The following is a 17,889-nucleotide window of genomic DNA, read 5'->3' on the forward strand; positions in this document are numbered from 1 at the left end:
GCCGCTAACTACCAAACTACTGCAGGATGAATCATGAAAGGCCTCGGCCCACACCTCTTGACCTCTAATATTAACAACAGGGAACCAGGCTACTACGGTCAAACCATCAGTCATATGTGTAGGCTTCAGATGGTGAATTAAGTTAGTTTACCAATTGATAGATTATAAAATTAGATGAAAATTATGTTTTTGTCCAAATTATCAATAGAAAAAAAATATTATTGATTTATGTCCTCTAAGACTTTACTATAAATTAAAACAAGTAAATCATTAGTGTTGTTTAGGTCAGTTGTGGCTGTCAACAAGACCACGTGTGTCCAGGGAGGTGCTGTACTACACTTACCTCTACTCTTAACTACACAGGTAAGAAACAGGAAGAACTTACACTAAACTTTATAATTCATTACGATATTCCACATGTGTTCATTTTATCAGATAATTTGGGATAATAAGTTAATTGTATTCCTCTGTTTACTGGCCTGAGGTTACTGTACAGGGTGTTTTGGGGAAATATTTTTATAATTTGGTTAATTTATAGTTGAGTTAGAATCTCTGGGACTTTATCTTTGTCATCAGTAGTGTAGATAATTCTAAGATACTTTCCTTCAATGGCTCTTATCTGATAAACGACCAATAATATGCCAGGAGCCAGAATCCCCGTTTTGAGGCCAAGTTAGGTCTTGTTTGTGATGTACAGTAAGTTATATAGTTTGGAATTGAGTCCCAGGTAAAGGTGAAGCAGACGGCAGTAATGTCTGAGAACAGTAGAAGTTGTTTGAGTATATATTCATAAAGAATATGTAGTGGATATTTTGCCGTGACTGGCTAAGTTCCTAAGTTCCTACTATTATTATCGTGAGTGCGCTGTGATTGGCTAATTACTTTCTGTTTAATATAACGGGGGGTCCGCTCCCCGGCTAGGAAGTTCGGTACGTTTAGGTAGGATTTTGGGTAAAATTGCAGATTACAGCAACCAAAGAATCTGATAAAATAAAATGTTACCTAACCTAACCTAACCTATGTAATACAATTAAAATTATCATATGAAAAATAGTTCCATCCATTGAGTGTAGTGAATTACCGGTTTCTTCGGTTGGTTGAGTTAGGTTCTGTTAGGTTCTAGTGTCGCCTCTTTTATAATAAGTTTTCATGCATAACAGAAATATGGTTAGGTATGTTTACAGCTACACAGCGATCGACTCGCGGCGAAATAAATGCCAAATCCCGCCAGAGTCACGGTCAAATATAGTTCTCTCACATTGTTCGCCAGTAATGGATAATTAGCCAATCAGAGTGCAATCATGGTAAAATAGCATTAGTAGGAACTTAGTATGGCACTGGTTGTTAGAGTATGACCCATGTTGTCCACTGGATGTTTTGTTTACAGTCTCCTATCTGTGGATAACTAAGTCCATGAAAATTAAATGAACTTCAGTAGCATCTGCTGCTGTACTATACTTTATCATAAGGGAGATAACTCGTTGTTAATATATTTATGAAAGTACAGTATTGATGATGGTGTTGACAGCAGACTACAGCACTTGAACCATCTTCTACTGGCTGCAGGTGCCTCTGTTGGCTATCCTTCAGCTGAACAATAGACCTGTGTTGATGAGTCTGTCCTTCCTCCTATACACTCTACTGGACTCGTCAAACGTAAAAAAAAAAATTGCTGGTGTCTCCATTCTTTCTACTTACTATATAGAAACAGAAAATGAAAAAGCCAAATACTAATAGTGAATCAGCTTTGAACTGCATGCGTGTCACTATTATTCTCTTCCCTGTAAGAAATACAGTATCAGTGTTGTAAGGTACTTAACCATTGTATGTATGGGTGAGAGCATACTTCATGGCACACTGCTGTCTTAAGAGATGTTTTAACATGATTCAGAGTAATGGTGGTCAGCAGAGGTAGTTTGAATATGTTTCCCCTGAAGTAATTACTGTACTGTACTTGCATGGTCTGTGGGGGCACACTAGGGAGAGACCACTTAGTACTGTACCATGGGGTAGGAATGCTTCAGGCACTTCACTACTCTAATAATTAACGGTTTATTGAAAGAGCATGGCAGCCGGAAGGCTGAAAATATACAATTACATAATTGGGGAATGGGTCTCTTGATTTACAAATAATATGCAGGTAACATAAGTGATACAAATATGATATATAATAATTAGGTGTTGATAATTTTTACAATGGTTGGGACTGGGCTGTTCTTGTAGCAATCAATTCATGCTCGTATGGGCTGGATGCGGTTGGGCAGGTGTGCGTCCACGCGGCCAGGACAGTAGCTTGGGGCAATGCAGGTTGTGCTCCATCCTTCAGGTTCGGTCAGGTGAAGCCGTGAGATCAGGTTAGGTCAGATCCAGCCACACTCAGTATTACACTGCTGTGTGTTTGTGCTTTTCCTTGGGGTGCACTATTAGAACACTGTTGATAGTCAATCGTTCACTGATCACTTGAATGTTTTGCTGAATAAATCCCGGTGTAGTAAGGCTGGTAGGGCGTTGGGATATAGCAAGGGGGGTGGGGGGGGGCAGGGCAGGGCCAAATAGACTCGGCCTGGCTGCTCAAACTGGGAGCGCCTTCAGGGCACGTCTTGTCTCGCTGGTGGTTGACAAGGGTGTGTGACAAGGGTGATGCTCGTTGTGTGATTTTATGTTCAGATTAAAGTTAATACCTGTAGTTTGGCTTTAATGTTTCTTCAATAGTTGTTCAACTCTTCATTTGTTTATTTTAACTAGTTTATGTACTATTAATCACTTCTTTCTTCAGATGGCACCAATTGTCAGTGAACGAAAAGGGAAAAGGAGAAGAGGGAAGAAGCCATGGCAAAGAAATGCGTTGAAATCAGAAGTGAAGGACGAAGTCCGTGTAACAGTGAACAAGGAGAAAACAACACCTCAGAAGTACCCGGGGAGGAAAATTGTGGACCCAAAACTATTACAGAAGTACAGTAAAGGACAAGGTGTTCGGGTAAGATGGAGTACTGTAATATGTTATATATAGCGCAGAACTTTATAAATTACAGTTATAGACATGTATGATATCCATACACAGTTTCTTGAAATGAAATGTATCATGTTTCTAGCTTATCATTATGAGAAAAAGTTACCTTTCCTTGAACTGTCATTTGGAAACTGGTGAGTGACTTGTATGTGATAGCCCACTACTAAGCAGCCCCAGGGTAGACAGCCACTACCTAATGGTGTGTGGCAGCAGGTGAATATTATCCTGAAAGACAGTGCATTGCATCATGCAATAAATGTAGTGCAGTCTGCTCTGTAAGCATTCACTTTAATCCATTTAATTGCTGGAGACAATTATGCCACAGTCCTCAGTTACTGACTGAACTGTGAAGATCTTATAACTGAGGTTTTGTGGATAGATAAAGATAAATAAGTTTTGTACTTAAACCTACTGTACTGTACTTCATCTTGGTAAATATAATACAATAGTTCCAATTACTGCTGCACAGTTAAGTTATCAAAGGTGAGTGACAGAGAGAGAATAAGGAAGCAGAACTCTTTGTGAGGGAGTTTACTGAGAATTATGGGGGAACAAGTGTGTAGCTAAGAGGGCAGTAAGGCAAAAAGAGTTCTCTTCCAGAAAAACCTATAGTACCTGTAGGTTTTTCTGGAAGAGAACTCTTTTTGCCTTACTGCCCTCTTAGTAAGGCTACAAATTTTTAATTACAATTGTTTCCACACACAATAATTATTAAGCAATAAAAAACATAATTCAGGTGAGTGAAATATATGCAGTACAGTACAGTAATAATTTTATACTTACAAGACATCATTGTATTTGAAACTTACTGAAAAACTGCCCCACAGGTTGTGAGGCCAGGCAAAACATATAATTTTAATTTTGTAGTGATGCATCAACCTTAGGTCGACAGCATTGTACAGTACAGTCAGTAAAATAAGAACAACAGCCCCAAGGTCGGTGGCATAGAGAGATAATAACCAAGTGACGCCAGTAACCACAGGTATATATTTACAGTTTTCCTCCATGTTTCATGTTGTTACCTACAGCAGGTGGTCGATACTTTTCCTCCTGACTGTACGTATATACGTATTGAAATGTTTTACTTTCAATGAATTTGATTTTTGCTGTGGTTTTATCTGAAGAAGAAATCCAAAACTTATCCATTTAACATTTTATTTTTTCCACTGACGTCACATCAAACTCTGGGGTACTAAACTCACCAGTGCCCCCAGGTGAACTATCTTGAGTTAGCATCTTACCACTGCTTCATATAATGATTAATTTAGCTATGGTAACTAAAACACAACTTGCATTCTATTTTTCGCTCACTTAACCACTTAATACAGTACTGTAGGCTGCTCTTAGCTTGAATCTCTTCATAAATTAACCAAGTTTGGTAGAGGAAGCCCTGAGATACTGTACCTGTGTCTCAGCTTCTTCCAATGTTGTGTAAACTGAAACCTGGGATACAGATGTGAGCACTTTGTCATTAGATAATCCTATATAATGTAAACAACCATTTTAAGAGTGTCTTCAACATGATATATCAACAGTCGCCCCACACTTACATTGACTCTTTAATAAAACTGTCCCAAAGTGAACAAGAAAATATGAGTTTTTTTTATCACACTGATATAATATTTAGAGTTACTATTATTATTATTTTTGTTTACAGGTCAACAGCGTTGGTAAGAACTCCTACATGAAGCATAAATTAAAAATAAAAGAAGAAAAGATAAGACAAGCTGAAGAAGAAGCAGCTAGAGCAGAGGTCCTACTGACAGGTGAGCTCATCCACACCTTCTACACACTGCAGCATTATTATGCCTCCACTATTTATGCACAGGCATATACGAATACAGTACCTTGTTTTAATGGACTGATTATTGTATCATAACATCAGAAATTCCAATATAATTAACTTTTTTACTACTGTACTGTACTGTAGTTCACTCCCCATTCCACCAGTACATAACACGTTAAACATAAACCTCTGATTTAACATGGGAGTGATGCAGACAATTGCTCTGCAAAATCAAAATGGTGTTAAATTGGTCTATATGTACACCAAATAATTCCAAAGAGCACAACTTTTTTCCACACCAACACCAGAAAACATAATTTCAAAACACTTTTTAACCAATTATAACTCGGCTAGTCTTAACAACTGCTTCCTGGCCTGCAGTTGTTCAAACTCAAGGTGACTCGTGGAGAAATTTAACTCGGTGTTGTGAATCGTACTTGATCTGCCGCGTAGATGTAGCTGGTCAGTTTAGTCTTTCATCAGCTGATTGGTTGTTTTCATTTATTATTGAACCTTTAAAACAGGGCTGGATTAAAGGGGGGAGGGAGCAACTGGGTCTAGAACCCTGGGGCCCCCACAAAGCAGATCAAGTTGTGGGCACCAAAACACACACTGTAGTCACGAGGGTCGGTGTGCGGGATATAAATAAATACACACAGTACTTTCATTGTGTGTTTGCTGCCATTTACAGAAACTAGTGGTCAGTTGGAAGCAGAGGAAGATTCATACACTGCACACATCAGACAGAGAGACATCAGAGATGCAGTGGACATCACCTCAGCTGCTAAAAGCTTTAATCTTACTCTCAATCAGTTTGGTCCATACAAGTGAGTGATGCAGTACTATACTGTTCAATGTAACCTTAGACTGAGTGTTGTAGTGCTGTTGTAGCACCAAGACTGACTGACTCCTTGAGGATGAAAGTGCCAGTGGTATAATTGTACTGAACTAGTTGTTTAGATAAGTGTCACCTTATAATGTCAAGGTATTTGCTTGGAATGCAACACATAGATGTATGGTTAAATCACAAGTCTTCTTGGCCTGACTCAGATATGAAATGGGGTGTCCACTACAGGTGCTCCTCTACTCACGAATGAGTTACGTTTTTGAGGTTTGTTTGTAAGTCCAACTTTACTCTTTTAGATACCAAACATATTGTAAAAAATGAAAAGATTATGGATATTTAGTAGAGCTATACCCTTTAATACAGCCTTAAAACCTGGCTCACTCTTCTCCTCTTAGGTAATGTTTGTTCTATCTGGAATTTTCTTCAAAATAATCCAGTCTCATCCACATTAAACATCTGTTCTGGCAGGTAACCCCCTCAGTGATGATGTTTGTATCTCTGAAAGTTGGTAAGTTGAACTTTCTTAAGTAGAGGAGCACCTATATTGTATTAATCCTTGGTTTTTAGCTGTGTAGTAAGATGTTTTTACTGAAGTGATGAGAGAGAGAGAGACTCCTTTGGTAAAATAAGTTGCTTGACTTCTGCTCTGGATGTTTATGGTGATATATGTATTTTTACCCCAGAAATTTCTCCCATTAGAATGCAGTTCACTCGAAATGGACGACATCTTGTACTGGGAGGAAGAAAGGGTCACTTAGCAGCCATGGACTGGATTACTAAGAAACTACACTGTGAAATAAATGTTATGGAATCTATCCATGATGTTTGTTGGCTGCACACAGAGGGCATGATGGCTGCTGCACAAAAAAAATGGGTTTATATATATGACAATCAAGGAATTGAAATTCATTGCTTAAAACAGATGGACAGAGTGCTGCAACTTGAGTTCCTCCCTTATCACTTTCTCCTGTGTTCTGCGGTAAGTGGCTGTTGTTCAGTGTTCATGTTGACAAGGAATTTTACTGTATTTAGGTAAGACATAAACTCAAGTGTAACCTGAGGAGAACTATCAAAGGTTCTTGCTGGTGTTGTCTGTTTACCACCAATTAGAGGTTGACAATGAATCGACTCCATCATTACAGGTCAAAGCTAATCAGGTTCAAACCAGGCCACTTGGAGACAAGATGGATCTTAGAGAATGAGTATACTCAGTCCTCACTGATTCAATACAATATTCACAATTTGATATTATGGCTGATTCAATATTTTTTGTCATTTAAAGTTGTCTTTAAATAGTTCCATGCTGTTCTCACACCAGCCACATACATTTTCCTTCCACACGGAGGGAAGTTCCTCTTGGCTTCAATTAAGGCAACTACTCCCTTCACTTCCTCCAGCCAGTTCTGACTTGCAATTGATAAAGCTGCAGCACCGCCACCAGCACTGATCATGTCACCCAGGTAGCAAAACTCATCAACACAGTCCAGGAATATATCCCAATGTTGAGTTTCTTCAGCCTTGTTGAGTTCACCTGCACATACAGCCTACTTAAAGTTAGCAACATATTGCAGTCTGCCATCTACTTCACAGCACATTAATGAATTGCTGCCGACACCTTTCTTACAGACGGCACATGGCCTCTTTTCCACTTTCCACTGTGCCTCTCACCCACGCCACTAATCAGTCCTTTGTTTTCATCGCATTGCCTCTCAGGCTCTTTGACACTATTCCATCTTTCCATTTTTTAACCCCTGGCAGATATCCCACATTGGTTGTGGTACAGAGGGCCGTGCTGTTCTTGTCATATCCATTACAACTGTTGCAACATATTTCTTGTGGGCATGATTTGAATTTCCCATGATTTGTATTTACTGAGCATCTTTGTGAAGGCTTCTGGTAACTGGCAGAAGTGGTGGAGGCCACTCGCCCATTAATAATGGTTGGACCTTGGTGCAGCCACAACCCAGAAAGAAATTGATGCCTTAATTATTTGGTTCTGGAGACAAGGATGACCCTCCCATGCATAGTGATGGCGATATAAGTGAACATGATGCCTTTCCACAATATTTTAACTGGTGAATCTTAGGGTAATTTGGGTGACGAGGATGAGGAATATGCTGGAGGGATGGGGTAGCTTTCACTAAGCTCCCACGTGCAGTTGAAGTGATTTTTTATTAATTCGTCTCAACCTCTGGACTTTGATGGTATTACTCAGGAGTGTTCAATGAGGTTTTCTCTCACACTCTACATCATTCTCAAAGGGTTCAATTTCTCCACTGTCTGTTCAATACTATCTGTTATAAGCCATCAGCATACAACAACTCCCAGGGCAGACCAGTCCTTAAGTCCATGATATTGCCTCTAACACCACGATAAAGAGAAGGAGGCTCAAGACAGACCCCTGATGATCCCCAACTTTCATCTCCAATTCCTCACTTTTCTCACCATTTACTCTCACAGAAACTTTTGAACCTTCATGTAATGACTTAACCATTTGTACAAGACAATCCTTGACCCCAAGCTTTCTCATTCTATATCTTTCATAACCTGATCTAACAGTTTAAGACCCTTGTAGTTTCAACATTCAAGTATTGTATATCATCTTTAACCTTGTAAGTGTTCAAGATCACACTCTTCCTCTAGTTGTCTGGAACAGTACATTCCATCATGGTTGCAGTACATAGTCAATTTGATCATCATTGACACCTGATGATTTCTGCATACAATATATTCCAGATCTTCCAGCTGCCTTTCCATTCTTTACCTTGTCATTCGCTTTCCTCATCCATTCTCTCTTCATCCTTGGGCATGGTCCTTGTGCTAGTTCTGCTGCTCCTGGTCTGCCCCTGTCTCATTTGTACATTACTCCTCATTCAGTAGTCAGTCATAGTATTTTCTCCAGGCATCCTTGACATCCTCATTATCAACAGCCACGTTACCATGATCGTTCCTCACACACCACTCACCAACAGCATCCTTGTTTCTACCCATTTTTTGCCTGACTGTTCTTAATAGCTCTCCTTTTGTGTCTGCACTGTTCAAAATATCAATGAATGTATCCTGTTGATGCTTCTTAACCTTCTGCTCGTTGAGAAGTGTGTGTGTGCCTTGTATTATTCCTCGTGGATCATTGTCAACTGTAGTTTCTTCGCCACGCTCACGTTGTTTATTAACCTCTAATTTCTCTTCTAAAATGACACTTTTTTGTTATTTCTTTTAAAAGTTACACATGGTGAAACACTTTTGTATCTTTTTGTATTCATTATGCATAATTTGAGGATTTCTAATAATCTGGGAAAAGTATAATTTATCTTGGCTATAATAAATAGGTAGTACAGTACTGTCCATTCAATAACAACTCCATAGAAGATTTTCCCATGTTCAGGATATGTTGAACGTGTAAAACTGAACAACTGATTTAGCTCAGAAGTTATTTATTTTTCTTCATTTTTATTTAATCTCCTCACCTGTCTCCCCATCTAAATAATGTTTCTCCTTCACAGAGTGAGAATGGGCATTTGAGTTGGCTTGACATCACTTTAGGCAAGGAAGTGATTCAGGTTTACACACATAAGGGTCGCCTGAATGTCATGTGTCAGAACCCTTACAATGCAGTGCTGTGTTGTGGTCACCCGAATGGCACAGTATCAATGTGGACACCTAACAGTAAAGAACCTGTGACCTCCATCTTGTGTCATCCTCACCCCATAAGAGCTTTAGATGTTGATCCCACTGGCAGGTAACTATTATTATGTTGTTATTATAAACTAATTCACAGTTACAGTACAGTATTAAAGAACCACATGTTAGAAAATACTTTTATGAATGGAATTTTGTAGATGTGTCTGGCTGTCATTGGGTCAAGGCAGCCTAGATGTCACTTAAATATATTAGAATTAACAACCAAAAACAATTAAACTAATCCATTCATTAAATCACCATCATCATCGTTTAAAGATACTTGTAATACTGTACATTTACCTAGATTAAGAACTGCTGTTTAAGGGTGCAGGGAAGGAGTGGATACTGCTCTAGTTTTCTAACCTAAGGATAGCTACCTCATAATGGATGCACTTCAAAATCAAGGATGGCCAGCCTTAGGGCCACCTAGACGTGAATTTGTTAAAAGTATAGAAGCTGTTGTCAACACTACAACCACACCCTGAGTTAACGAGCTGCATGACCCAGTGTCAAGAAGTAGTTCGAGAAGACCGGACAACTCGCCAACTGCACTGGCTAATCATTACCCCGGAATACGATCCGCAAATTGATTAACATCCAGGTTCCCAATTACTGCTGGGTAGACAGAGGCAAAATGTATAAAGAAACTTGTCCATAATGTCACCCTGCCCAAGGATCGAACCCGGGTCCACTCGTTTGCGAGGTGAGCATGCTGACCAATACACCACAGGTCGCCAGCTACCTAATGCCCAGAGCACTCCAGTTTACCCAACTGTAAATGGGTACCTGACTTTACAGTTGGGGAACTGAATCTTGTTGAGTACAGTGTATCCTTATGTACGTCTACTGTAGCCACACTGTCCCTAATAGAGTGTCATGCCCATGGATCCACTTTTTTCTCATCATTTGAATAACTCATTAACCTGTAATAAATAATTCATTATTTATCATAAGTTGTCAGATAAAAGAGTTGTGGCAACAACCATATTGTATGACTTGTGTGTGAAGGCCACAACACGCTTAACGTTATGACCATATTCAGCTGTTTAAGTATATTGAAGCTTTAAAACTGTGTATTGTTCACTTCTCAAACAGATCTATAATTTATAAAGTTACTAAAACATATTTTTGTCCTGAACTATACTTGAGTGACATTACTAGAGGCTTTATAAAGAGTGTAGGGATCAGTGTGAGGTGATGAGGTTTGTCTTGTCTTACCTCTGGTGCTGGATTTAGCCCTGTGTGAGGGCCCCTCAGCCCCACACTACTTACTTTTAGTAACACCCACAAGCTGCTGTGTTATGAAAGTTATTATTCGTGGTAAAGAAAATTCAAGGAATTATATACTGTACAAATGAGACAAGTCAGACAGACAGTACATGAGAAATATCGGAAATTTATTCTTATCTTAAACCTTTGAGTAAGATGTGGCACGACTACTGCCACCAGTCAGCTGACACTACACTTGTTGTCAACAACCTCCGCACCTCCAAAATTTTGTTAATTTATAAAGTCTACACATTCTCTTACAGCTCTACACCTTTATTGTAAATAACTAGAAATTAAATTTTAAGATATAATTTTCTTCCATTTAATTGTCCACATATTATATGAGAGTAAATGAGGAGACATTGGGCAATCAGGCAATTTTATAAATTGGGAACTGCCAGTACAGTTATGTGTATGGTGTATTAACTTTGTTATGGTGTTTATTGGCAGGTACATGGTCACAGCAGGAGCTGATAAAGTAATGAAGATTTGGGATGTGCGACGGCTAGGAGAGTGCCTACAGTCATTCAAGATTAACTCCGGAGCATCAACTGTTAAATTCTCACAGAAAGGTTTATTAGCTGCGGCCATGGGTAATGTTGTGGAGGTCAGTAGCAAGTATTCCTTATTACATCCTGGCAAAATTTTTGTATGTATCTGTGCAGATTTTTTAGTCTGTAATGGAGTTTAATAAAATTACTGTAGTGCACGAAAAAAAATGGGGGAAGCCATGGGTAATGAAGGCAATACTGTATTACAAGAATATAATATAGATGTGTCTCCTTTGCTGGAATTTATTTAAATGAAAACCTTCCAACCAGTAAAAAGTCTGATGTAATAGATTAGGAAGCGTTCAGAATTTACAGAGGCTAAACTCCCCAAATCACTCTTGAATCTTGGCACAAACTTTAATCCAGAAACTTGGGAAATTCTTGGAATTTTGATTTTTGAACAGACTAATTGGGGGAAGACCATAGTCGCTAAAGGGGAGGGAGGGGGTTTGACATACCAAATATTTTGAAAGGGGATTTTATTACTTATTATTGTTTAAATTCAAAAGGCATTCCTAATAATGAAACAATTTACATTAATCCTTTATAAAGGCTTAAGGTATACAGTATTCTTAAAAGCCCTGATTACTGACAAAAGAATAATTTAAAAATATTTTGTCCATAACAGTATTCATACTCGCATCTGTTCAGATCACTAGATTCAGATTCAGCATTATCAAAAGCATATACTGTACTGTACAGTAAATAGCAATAATGACGGTATAAAGAGAGCAAAAGTGGTACAAGTTAGTGTACACACTGTGTCACAGTCTTGGGGATGCTGGCCTCCTGGACGCTTTCCTTAGCAATGTAGCCCAGCTTGGACGCTGCCTTGCTGCCATCCCTAGCTATGGTGCTCTGCCACAAACCCTCTGACCTTCACTCACTCACCACACAGCTTTGCGGTAAAAACCTGTAGATACTTAGAACTTTTGTCTTTTGATGTTGATTTGTTATTTTTTGTGCATTCCTGTGTGTAGGATTGTGTGTGCATATAACTGAGTAAAGTAAGAAAACTACACACATATCTACCATAAATTACAAGTTGAAAAATAACCATAACGTAACATATAGCTCACGGGTGGAGATTCCTCCCCTCGGCCTGGCATGGAGGTCTAGGGGTACAGTAGACAAGCACAGGGTAAAGGAGCTTGTGGTGATGAGTAGAGGACTGCATAATGTGCTATAATAATTGTTTGTTGCTTCAGTTTTTTTATGATTTTCAACTTGTCTGTTTTATTCTTTATAAACAGTATTACAGTTCTCACAGTTAGTATTCATGCAGTGAAGAACAATCAGACAACTCCTCAGAACACCTGCCCATTATCCTCAGGGTTTGTTCAATAGGTTTAAGGTGGTTGTTATAACTGAGTCCCATTACATATTGTGTCTGTTATACCGAGGTTTCACTGCTACTTATAAAGAATGGCATCTATTATTGTCACAGGTGTATCGGGATGTGACCACTGGGGTAACCCGTGAGGCATACATGTGTCACAAGTCGGGCAGTGTGATAACTGACTTGCAGTTTTGTCCCTACGAAGACATACTCGGGATCTCCACTTATCGTGGATACTCAAGTTTAATTATTCCAGGTAAGGTTATGGTCAACAAGTTGGACCACTTATTTTGTTAGAGGTGTGAAATAATTGTTGTCATAAGATATGGCTAGCATGAATGTGTGTGTGTTGATGGTGTTTATTGTTGGCTTTACAGAATAAAATTTCAACACACAGGTTAACACTTCTTCGCTCATCACAAATCTCTTTTTGCACTTCAGCAATTAACTCTTTCTCTGCAGGTGTCTCATATATTTGGCAGTATTTTTTTTTCTTTTTTCTGTGTACTGTGTGTGGGACATACAGTATATGGGTCAACAGTACCGTGTGCTGTAATGAACAGCTGGTGTTTTAATCTCTTCTGTTGGCATCACTCAATATTGCCAGAGCAGCGGCCCAAAGCAAGAATTATTATGTTGATGAGTTGGATACAATTAATACTGATAACTTAGAGGAGAGGACAGTGATGGTGATAATCGGGTTAATGTGTAAAAAAACACGAGAGGAAAAACACAATGATTCAAGTGGGAGAGTGGAAGAAACGTAGTCACGGAAATCAACGCACTTCACACCAGATCACTACACATTTGACTCAACAAACTCATGTTTAGCTGATACATGTACAGTAACAGAAGCTTCAGGGGAACTGTACTATTTCTTAGAGTATTGTGTTCGTGATCATTTTGGATATGATTGTGAATGAGACTCATCGTTGTCATGGATACTTGAAGGACACACACGAGTTCTCACCTGAAGAATCTCCACCCCAGTCCTCTCCACCTGAAGAATCTCCACCCCAGTCCTCTCCACCTGAAGAATCTCCACCCTATTTCTATTTGGGATGTAGATTCTTCAGGTGATTCGATAATGTTGCACAGTAAGAAACACATAAATGAGTGCTGGGCAACAGATGAAACTCATAATCTCAAATTCAGTGAAAAACCTGTGTCTCGTGATTGTTTTTTGCAACTGTTCCACCTCCGCCAATTTACAAACAATGATCAGCTTACTGGTGGCGACAAGCTTAAGAAAGTGACTCCTCTGCCGGATGATCTGCAAAAGGAACTTTAGAGAGAAATATACTCCTTTCAAAGACTTCTACTGAAAGGCGAATATTATGGAGAGGTAGATTGGTCTTCAAGCTGATCATTCCTTCAAAGCAACAATGGTTTGGACTAAAAATTTGTGCTCTGTGATGTAGAGTGATTACATCCCTGATTTCATTACTGTATCTATACTCACAAAGAGACTGAATGAAATAGGCCCTGATGAAGGACTTGGCATCTCTGGTTCACTGGTAAGACTACCTCTTGGTAAAGGCCATATACTCCGTACAGTATTGTATATAGGTCATTGGTGTGATAGTGGTGGTACAGTACATGTTGGACAGTGTGGGCAAGCAGGAAATACTGTATATGCTCTACCAGACACTAAACGTAGAGCGACAGTCTCACCGCACTATATCAACATTTTAAACATAAAGTACAGTAGTGTGATAACTGAGCTGTGCACTATATGCTCTTGACTGTTCTACAAGACATTATAGGAGACTGTCAAAGGCAAAGCCAACCAGGTGAAGTGAAAAATCCTACTACAGCCATGGAGTACAGTGAGAAGAGAAGATTCATAAAAATGTGGCTTGCTAATTATCTGCTCTGAGTGTGTGAGGAAAAATACAAGATGGTACTGTATATCGGGCTTTTATTCTATAGGCTTAACATGTCAGTGCCGAATGGGTATATAATGACCCGGGTGAAGACTGGCAAGAAAAAGCCATTGCATGATATTATTAAGGCAGTTGTACACCAGCTGATTGCCAGATTCCACAGTGGCAGTGCTATAAGTAATGTTTTGTGAACGTTAGCAATAAGTTAATGTTTAAGTTTATTTGATTTTTAAATCCTCTTCACATAAGTGGATTTGTTGTCAATGTGGAGTTACTGTATCCAGACTTTATTGTACAGGTGCTCTTACTAATTATTTACTTACCTGAGGCTTGTTCAACAACTCTACTCCTGTAGATACTGTACTGCAGGATCAAGCTTCCTTTTATTTAATATACATTTATATATACATTTATGCACTATTTTGTTTATTTATATGTTTTTATTTGTGGTCATATGTAGGTGATGGATTATTCTACAGGTTATGTACAATATTATGCAAATTATCCTTATTTCTAAACACAAGTTAATCATCTCATTGTTTTGTTAGTCCATTATAGTATTATACTGTATTGTACTTGTCTCTATATTTTGGTCTTTGGTTTATTTTTGTTGCCTTATTAACAGTTTATTATGTTTTGTAGGGGCTGGTGAACCAAACTATGATGCTCTGGAAGCCAACCCCTACATGAGTGTGTCGGGCCGCAGGGAAGCAGAGGTCAAAGCTCTTCTTGCCAAAGTACCGTCAAAGCTTATCACTCTGGACCCTCTAAGTATTGGTCAGGTGAGTATTCTGTTGCTCTTAGGTGATGGATTATAATGAAAATGTATGCAGAAGTATGGAAAAAATACGAGTTCATCATTTAACTCAGTTTAGCTGTGGTGAAGTAATGAAGTTAAGTATCTAAGGCCAGTCAGCTGAGTTAGAGTTGCAAATTTTTAACTGTTTGCCCATTGTTAACATTACAAATTACCGCACTGTACTCAATACTTTCTTAGTGTGGCTCCAATGTACATTTATTCTACATAACGGCTCGGCTAATACTGAGGACACACATTGGGTATTGGAGAAGTGTGATGAAAGGAACACATCTTTCTCTCTCTGTATTTCCTTTGGATTTCAGGAAGATGCTTAAGTGAAAAACAAAATATTTTAACTGCTCTTCTGTTATTTCATTATATGCAGATGAAGAACAGATCACTACCCTGGCCTTCTCTTGCCAGGAATAAATGGTGTTTGAAATCCTGTTCTTAAGATACAAAATTAATTGACTAAAGATTACATTTCCATTTCTCAAAGGTAAAGAATGCTTGAAGCTTTTCATGTTCATTGAGGATGCCATTTTCTTATTTATTATTTTTTTATATAACAATTACTGTTGTTTTCATAGGTTGATACTCCAAGGCTGCAGGAAAAATTAGATGCCAAGAATGCCTTACTACACATTCGCAAGCCAACAATTGATTTTACACCACGTTACCGAATGAAGGGCAAGAGCGGCTCTGCACAGACCTTCAAACGTAAGCAAAAAGTGAAGGAGGGCAGACAGCGAGAGTTCCTCCAGGCTGCAATTATTCAGCGAGACAGCTTCAAGTTAGGGAAGGAAAAGAATTTAGAGTCTAAACCAGCTGAAATTCTTGATCGTTTTAAGCCAAAGAAAATAAAAAAAAAGTGATAATCATTTTGATTCTTTTCTAGCTTGTCGTTCTTAGTCAGGCGGCTCTTGTCACTGAACATGTCTTGGCCATCATGCTGTGCCAATATTTTACAGCTGAGGGCTGAGCTTATGACCACCCTTTGCCAATTGGTCATCCTTAGAAGAGGAAGATTAGAATCAGTGGTTCTCTCTGGAGACAGGAGGTGCAATAAGAGCTAATTACCAGGTCAATACTTAATCCCACCACTATGAGTTACCATCTTAGACATCGAGAACAGTACACCATCTTCCCTCAGTCCTTAGTGACTTACAGAATGATCACAACTGCTTCACTCTCCAGTATTCTGCATGACCATTAAAAAGAGCTAAGGGTCTTCCCAGTTGTAACACCAAGGATAGTTATTAAGTGAGGATATAGAAGTTTTATGTGTTATCAGTGTTGTCATAAACATAAGAGGACATGTTTGTGTATGATATTGTTGTGGGGGAGTTGAGTCTGAACATTAATACCATTGTCTGTGAACCCGATGTAGTCATATTCAGTACCTCGATATCCTTGTATTACTAGTGGCTAGGAATAATCTTGTATGGGCCCATTCTCTTCTAAATCTGAAATACAGTACTCCTCGTAATTATGTCATATACTGTACCTATTATTATGATAAGGTGCCTCCTGGCCTTGAATACATGTGGGACATAACATTCACCTGTTGTTAGAAACAGTATTTACTGAGTATTGTGTTAACCTTATTCTTTTATATTGTGCACTCCCTGATATTGTGCTCATAAATAGTCTTTGTATTGGAGACAAAATTTAATAATTAAGCAATTCAGTGCAGATGGATGAGCTGCAATATACTTTTAGGATTTGAATCAAAGTTCTTCTTGGGGAGGATGGAGGTGATGAGTTACAACAAGCTTGTGGGATACTGTGGACTCCAACCATCTGGTCTTGTTGAATTGAATTGAAACAGTTTATCTAGCGTTCAAAACACAGGTGCAGAGTGGATAATAATGACGTGGCAGAGCCAGTTGAGAACCTGAACTCTCTTTGAGGCACCTGATAGTTACTATACATTTATCTCAAGGAAGTATTATGTAACATTTAGTATCATCTGGAATAGTACAATAGCATGGTAGTAATAAGAACATCTCATAGTGTTACCACGGTTATCACATGATTAATTTTTCTGAGTGTTTTTAGCCAGGGAAGGCCAGGTGTATGGGACTTGCTTATCCTTGATGTGTACACACACAATAAAACTATCTGCCCACCTGGGTCCAATGTACAGCAGTTTTAGTTTGGTTGTCAAGGAATCACAACTAGTGATCAGAATTGTTCGTCCATTGTATCAGTGAGAAAAGAGGCAGACAGTTTTGTGTGTGTACAGATTGTATCGTGGGTATTCTTGATCAAACTCAGTATTTTCTCCATCTTGAGGTTTTGTTCTTTATTATTGGTATCTTATTTTAACTACTATAGTGCATTTTTTCCCACTTGAGAAGAGATGCCCCGCCTCCTCTTCAAGAGTTACAGCTGATTGGCTATTGAAAATCTGTCCAATTTCGTCCTGAAGTAATGATGTATTTCTAAATGAGTTTATTTATAATTGTTGGGATGACCGTTTCTGACGAGAAAGATATTTAGCTAAATTATATAAAGGTACATGCATTCATTATTTCAAATAGAGCACTTAGGAAGTTTATCAGAAATCTAATACATGAATATTATTAACTGTTAAACTCTGGTAGCAAATTGATGCTTTCGGAGGATGCATTTAATATATGCTTATTTTTACCCACAATAAGGCATACTAAGACACAGCTTCACATTTCCTGCCTCTGCTGATGGCTGTGGAATATT

General features: G+C 38.6%; 1 protein-coding gene across 2 annotated transcripts; it reads left to right on the plus strand.

Annotated features, from left to right (window-relative positions):
- The first annotated feature begins 1 nt into the window (after nt 1).
- On the plus strand, nt 2-17,616 carry LOC121860137 (WD repeat-containing protein 46-like). 2 transcript variants are annotated; one of them, XM_042357174.1, is made up of 11 exons: nt 15-141; nt 285-363; nt 2,777-2,977; nt 4,668-4,776; nt 5,488-5,623; nt 6,343-6,622; nt 9,147-9,382; nt 11,044-11,200; nt 12,592-12,739; nt 15,012-15,151; nt 15,759-17,616. In XM_042357174.1, the coding sequence occupies exons 3-11, from the start codon at nt 2,777-2,779 to the stop codon at nt 16,041-16,043; spliced, it is 1,692 nt and encodes a 563-aa protein (XP_042213108.1). In that variant the 5' UTR covers nt 15-141; nt 285-363; the 3' UTR covers nt 16,044-17,616. The 2 variants fall into 2 exon arrangements, with proteins under 2 accessions (XP_042213109.1, XP_042213108.1); XM_042357175.1 differs by lacking the exon at nt 285-363 and having other exon boundaries at nt 2-141.
- Nucleotides 17,617-17,889: the final 273 nt, after the last annotated feature.

Source organism: Homarus americanus, unplaced genomic scaffold (genome assembly GCF_018991925.1).
Source record: "Homarus americanus isolate GMGI-L3 unplaced genomic scaffold, GMGI_Hamer_2.0 scaffold5831, whole genome shotgun sequence".
NCBI lineage: Eukaryota > Metazoa > Arthropoda > Malacostraca > Decapoda > Nephropidae > Homarus > Homarus americanus.

What these genes read in the sequence shown, in the direction of transcription:
- LOC121860137 (XM_042357175.1), top strand. Translation starts at nt 2,777, where the DNA reads ATGGCACCAATTGTCAGTGAACGAAAAGGGAAAAGGAGAAGAGGGAAG. An exon ending in AATCAGTTTGGTCCATACAA is followed by an intron (nt 5,624 to 6,342) that starts GTGAGTGATGCA and finishes TTCTCCCATTAG; the next exon opens with AATGCAGTTCACTCGAAATG. An exon ending in ACTTTCTCCTGTGTTCTGCG is followed by an intron (nt 6,623 to 9,146) that starts GTAAGTGGCTGT and finishes TCTCCTTCACAG; the next exon opens with AGTGAGAATGGGCATTTGAG.